Source organism: Drosophila navojoa, chromosome 4 (genome assembly GCF_054131105.1).
Source record: "Drosophila navojoa isolate 15081-1374.11 chromosome 4, UAZ_NAV_1.0, whole genome shotgun sequence".
Classification (NCBI taxonomy): domain Eukaryota; kingdom Metazoa; phylum Arthropoda; class Insecta; order Diptera; family Drosophilidae; genus Drosophila; species Drosophila navojoa.
The window spans coordinates 23,431,270-23,437,132 of record NC_142892.1 but is presented as its reverse complement, the minus strand read 5'-3'; the positions used below and the strand labels follow the sequence as shown (position 1 = coordinate 23,437,132).

Here is a 5,863-nt window from a genome sequence, read left to right as displayed (position 1 = left end):
AGCAGTCTCGACTAGAGCTTTCTTACTTGTTAGATCTGTTCTTTCTTAAAGAATAAAGATATTTATTTTTTCTTCATACATAGCTGTACTATTGCTGCAAAGGCGCATTTCAAAGTTTGGCCGTAATTATTTTGGCCGCACAATTAAATGCGGCTTTTGTGGGTGACGCAGCCTTCACACAATTTCAAGCTTAAGGCCGCTATATATTAATGCTGTTTTTTAATAGCCGTCAAAAGGTAAAACTCTTTTCAGTCTTATTTAATTTGAGTGTAGCGACTACGTGCTCGGACTTGGAGATGAGTCGCTCTACGGTGTTTATCTAGTTGCTTGCCGGATTCAGACGCAAAAAGATCGACAACAGCATGTCTGCTAATTTGTTTGCATCGGTATGTTTATATTTTCACTCAAAATGTTTAATCAAATCATATTTTGCTTTTCATGCAGTTTCTAATTGCTTTGATTGCCAATTTGGCAAGCGCGGCAATAGTACCGCGACTTCAAGACAACTACGTTCAGCTGGAGCCCGTCAGTGACAACAAATATACGCTCAGGTACACGTACTTATACATATTACAAGTTATCTCTGTTTTCATCAAATATATTAAGTAGGTATAATAGATAGTTTAGTGACTTTTAATTTTCGCCTTGCTGTCCGTCCGTCTGTGCGCTGTCTGTTTTGAGCGAAAAGCATTTCGTTGTTATTGAACTAATCTGTCGACTAGATATATTTAATGGGGATCTAGGGGTCTAGAGGTATGATTAGGTCAGTGAGGTTTACTTGAGCCGTTCCGAATTGGGGAATGAGTGTCTATTGTTTAGGGTGAACCTTTATATATTTTGAGTGAATATGTGTAGATACTTGTTTCCGCATTCAACAGTTCAACGAAAATATTTATTTTAATAGAATCAATGAAGGTGGCGCTCTGCGTGAGGAGACCGTGGAACTGATCGCATCTGGAGAGCCGATAGTCAAGGGTCAGCTCACACAGCAGTATGCCTCGCCGTCCGGAACTTTGACCGTTATCTACGAAGCAGGCCTCAATGGCTATGTGGCCAAGTACAGTTTCGTGTCGACAACAGAAATACCACCTGTGGTTGCCCTCAGTCCAGGCGCGTTGAAGGCAGCATCTGGCTAACGAATCCTACTTAAATACTACAAAAGCCAGCTGGAAATATATTGTAAATAAATAATAAATTGTCGCTTAATATACGATTTGCCATTGAAGTGAGGATTGTATTCTTGCCCTGTTCACTTTCTGAATTCAAATTAAACATAATTTATTTTCTTTGCTGACCACCACGTCCACTGCGATTTCCCGATGCTTGTCGGTGTGCTGGGCTTTGCACTTCACGACGCATCTATGAAGAGTTGATGGCTTCGCCTCGGCAGCCTGAGTGCGGGCTGCTTTTGGAGCACCCCAACTGTACTGTGTGCACGCAATCAAGCGGCAAATCAACAATTTTCCATGGCAGTGAAGCGAACGGTTTGGCTTTGTGCGGGTGATTGACGCTTGTTGCATGCAACAACCGCTGTGGCAACAACTGCAGGCAGTCGATTTTAAGTGGTCGCAACGCAACCGCAACGCGAAAATACTTAGCGAATAGCCCCTCGGGTCGCACTTTCAACAGCCGGCGGCCCGAACGGCCAGGCAGGTGAAATGTTTGTTAAAAATCAACAGCTTGGTTAGGACTTTCTATCGCCGCCTCCCCAGCCCTGGCCCCTGGTCGTGCTGGTGGTGGTGCTGCTGCTGCTTCTGTGCGTGTGTCAATATGCGTGCAACAAGTTTGCCTTGGCGTATTTTTGTGGGTGCTCCACACTTTAAATTTATTACAACTCGATTACTTGTACTTACCACGTTTCTTTCCAGATGCCAGATATCGATCAGGGTGCACCGTAGGCCGTGCCACAGGCCGCTGTCGCTGCCGCTGCCGGTGACGGTGACGGTGACGGTGCCTGACTCGCATGGCCATCGATCGCCCACAACAAGACTTCTCTTGGACTCTGGCACCGCATGTAAATTAGCATATCGTGCGCGTAATCTGGCCAACGGGAGGCTCCACTTCGCATCCTGCTGTTGCGGCATGTGAAGGCGTCATCGAAATCGGAATCGCACTCACCGTCACAGTCACGCAATGGGCCGAAACCGAAGCCGAAGCCGAAGCCAGAGCTGTAGTCAAGCACTGACCACTGTGTGGGCAGCTGTGCTCCAGCTCCTGCTCTGGTCTGGACTGGACTGGGTTGGACTGTTTGTGCGTGCTGCTTTCTGGCTTAATGACATTTTATCTCTGACGATGGCTGCCAAAATTATACATACGCCGCGTTGCCTGTGCAAAGTGTTTGTTATGCAAGCATAAAACGGCTGCAAATGCTTGTTTTGTTTCCAGTTCAGAATTTTTATGCAATTGGCAGCGGAAATTGCTTTGCACATTGCTTTTTATGACATTTTAATATGCAAAAGTTTTAGGACAAAGCCAAATACCTTTCGTCCTGCAACGGGCTGCGGCCGCCGCTCACTTGTCTATGCATGCTGCCTGCCAAGTTTTATTTTCTGTTTTTTTGCGAGCTTGTGGCCAATGACTGGCGACTGGTGAATGGAGACTAGTGGCTAGTGGCTGGTCAAGGAACCCAGAGCGAGCATTAAGTCACACCATCAAAACGCATTTAATTCAGTTTTTATTGAGTTGGCAAATCCAATTAGCAGCAAGTTTTGGCCATTTTAAAGACAAACTCAACGAGCAGCCAATCCCAAACTCTGTGCCCAGTAACAGAAACAGAGACACTTGAAGACAAACTCTCACACGTTGCTTATATTCCCGGAGCGTCGTCGGCTCGCTTTAGCACTTGCCCGCAATATGCCATTAGAGCGCATGAACTTTAGCCCTGCTGCGGCTGCTGCTGCTGCTGCAATTTCTGCTACGGCTGTGGTTTCATCCGCATCCGCATTCGCATTCGCATCCGCACGGGCGACACGTTGAATCCGCATTGTTAACTGTTGACTTTTCTTAAACTTTTGCCAGTGTCTCCGGCACTTGCGAGCGGGCGGGCAGCGCATAAAAAATGTATACCAAATCCCTGCACTGCAGCTGCAGCATTACGTGGTTAGCGAATTTATTATGCAGTGCCAGTGGCATAGCCTCAGCCACTACCAGCAGCTGTGGTGGCAGTGGCAGTGGCAGCAGACAGCCAGCAGCAGCAGCAGCAGCCACCGCCACAACCGCCAACGCTGCATTTGTGTGTGGGCCATTCCCAGCAGCGGAATGGAGCAACTGCCCAAGGAGCGACTGCCGCTCACAGCTGCTGTTAGCTGCTTTATCAACTAATTGACTTTTAACAAACAAATCGTGCAAGAAATCATATTGAACCGGGCGCAATTCATTAGCTGTAAGGCTGTGAGACGCTCAAGTGCACATGGAAATGTTCCCAAGAACGAGGAATACCTGAATACCTCATACTCTGTCTTTGTACTTTTAGAAACGTTGTTTAATCTTTTTAAACCGAGTCCTGGAGCTGCTTTACCTCTGGATGGGACTATCGAAAGTATCGATTGACAAGACAATATATCGGCTGGGTATAAAAAAAAATGCACCTAATTAAAAAATTAATATGAACAAATATGTAAAAACAATTTAACTATGGATGAATGGCTGAGGGTGAATTAGTGATGATAAATAATAAACTTATAAATTAATTTCGATCACTAACTAGAGAGTTCTCTGATTAGTGTTTCTATTGAAATACGCTTGCCATTATCGATGGACGAAACGATCGAGTTTCGCATCTAACAAATCCAACTTTTTTATTTGCCCAACCTAGGGGAAAATTAAAAGAAAAGTTGTTTACAGACTTCGCCTTAATCTAGAGTGATTGAACCAAAAAACACTTGATATTCATTTTTTTATTTTTTGCAGTGTGACTCCAAACTATTATATGAATCATAAGTCAACGAGCCGCAAACTGACTGAATTAGTTTACGTGATCCCATAGAGTAGAGAATGCGTAGGAAACAAAGGAGAAAGAAAATTTAAAGAGCGCGCACACATGGAACACGGACTCGGACTTGGTCCTGCACTGACTCGAACGCACTTGCTTAAAAATTCTATTTCTTAGACGTGCTCGCTGCCTCGTTGGCATCCCAGTGCCTCTGGGTGTGACTGCGGCTCCCGGCCGGCTGCGGACTACGTCTATACATGTGTAGCAATATCTGTTTGTATATACATATGTATGTATGCTCCACATATACATACACATATGCATACATATGTATGTGTATGTAGGTAGGTACGGATGCAGTTGGCCCGGGTCTGACTCTGTCTTGGCTGCCGCTGTGCAAATTTAAGTGTTTTGTACGTGCGCCAACAGCAATTGGCAAATTCAAAGGCGTGTTAGCATGCCATCAGCAGTCGAAGGGCGTAAGGCGTAGGGCGTGTGGCGAGAAGCGCGGGGCTTGAGGCGGTCGCGCTGAGTCTCTGGGCGAGCTGCATACCCAGGAGGGTGTTTGCGGGCGAATTATCCTTTCAATTTGACTTGGCATATGTATGTGGCTCCAGTTGCTTATATGCGTGTGTGTGTGAGTGTGAGTGTGAGTGTGTGCTAGGCGAAATCACATTTTAAATTTGAAATGTCTTGAGATTCTCTTTTGCCAATTCGCATGTCCTTTGCCATATTGACGTATGCCTTGCGCCCAGTTCCGTTTGCTGCTACTTTCGTATGCGCTGGGGCAAATATCGCAATTGATTTATATTGAAAAGTCTTGGTTCGTCTGTGTCCGGGGCAGTGTCTTGGCCACTTCCTGAACTGTGGATTGTGAACTCTGGGCTATGGGCTCTGGGCTATGTGTTGTGTGCTGTGTGCTGTGTGTTATAGCTGTGGCTTTTAACTTTGAGGCCTTCGAGCTTAGACAGAGCGGAAGTCACATCAATTGCCCTGGCAGAGGCTGATATGGGTCGTCTGCTGTGTAGGAGCTAACATGTCTGCAGCATCTGCTAATGCCGCAAATTGCGGCAAACGAGTTCTGCGGCGAGGCAACCTCGGCACCACAGCACCACAACACCGCAGCACCGCAGCACTGGCTGCAACATTTAATGATGATTTCATGTAGGTGCCGCCAATAAACTCAATGCTTAAATATTGCATTATTAATGCTACATCGGCGACAATTCTGCAGACGCTCGCCCATTCGATTCATAATTAGTTGGCTGTGCCACAGCCTGTCTGCGGCTGCCAACAGGTTGCAGCTGCTCACTCGCCGCAGCGTTGTCACGTTCAGCCGGAGCCAGATTGACGACTGGCTAAACGTTTTATAGCCGCAAAGTACCGTTGCAAATGCCACTCCGACTCCGACTCCGACGCCGACTGCGAACAAGCCCTGCAGGCTGCAACGCAGCATCACAACTTGGAAACTTTATGCAAAATACTATTTGGCTTTGATGGATGGCAAATGGAAACGAAACAACTGGCATTGGGCCACAGCTAGTCCATTGCCAGGGTCTTAAATATGAAATGTTGACCTGAAGTGTGGGCCTATCAGAAAGATGTGCACCCCCTTCCAAATTTACTTAATAATAAATTAACTCAGATACGTTTCAAACAGATTGGGAAAGAGATCGATTGTGATAGATAGATGATAGAAAATTAACTGAACTCATTATTCTAACAAAACATTCCATTCTTAACCGATTGAGGCATATTCAAGAAAAATTATGTTTATATGATAATTTCCTGCAAAAATAGGCTCAACCTTGAGTTGACATGGAACAGGCATTTCATGATCTATATGTTCTTCTTAAGAACCTAAAAGCCTTCTAAGGTACAATACTAAATATTCTCTTTAATTCTTTTACTTGCACTCTTTATAAATGCCTC

At 45.5% G+C, this 5,863-nt stretch overlaps 1 protein-coding gene across 1 annotated transcript; it reads left to right on the top strand.

The window, feature by feature from the left end:
• The first annotated feature begins 243 nt into the window (after positions 1–243).
• LOC108650661 (uncharacterized) lies at positions 244–1,230 on the top strand. The gene is made up of 3 exons (XM_018099872.3): positions 244–386; positions 445–551; positions 905–1,230. Exons 1-3 carry the CDS (start codon positions 363–365, stop codon positions 1,134–1,136), a joined length of 363 nt encoding a protein of 120 aa, XP_017955361.1. The 5' UTR covers positions 244–362; the 3' UTR covers positions 1,137–1,230.
• The last annotated feature ends 4,633 nt before the right edge of the window (positions 1,231–5,863 follow it).

What these genes read in the sequence shown, in the direction of transcription:
- LOC108650661 (XM_018099872.3), top strand. Translation starts at nt 363, where the DNA reads ATGTCTGCTAATTTGTTTGCATCG. An exon ending in CTGCTAATTTGTTTGCATCG is followed by an intron (nt 387 to 444) that starts GTATGTTTATAT and finishes CTTTTCATGCAG; the next exon opens with TTTCTAATTGCTTTGATTGC. An exon ending in GACAACAAATATACGCTCAG is followed by an intron (nt 552 to 904) that starts GTACACGTACTT and finishes TTATTTTAATAG; the next exon opens with AATCAATGAAGGTGGCGCTC.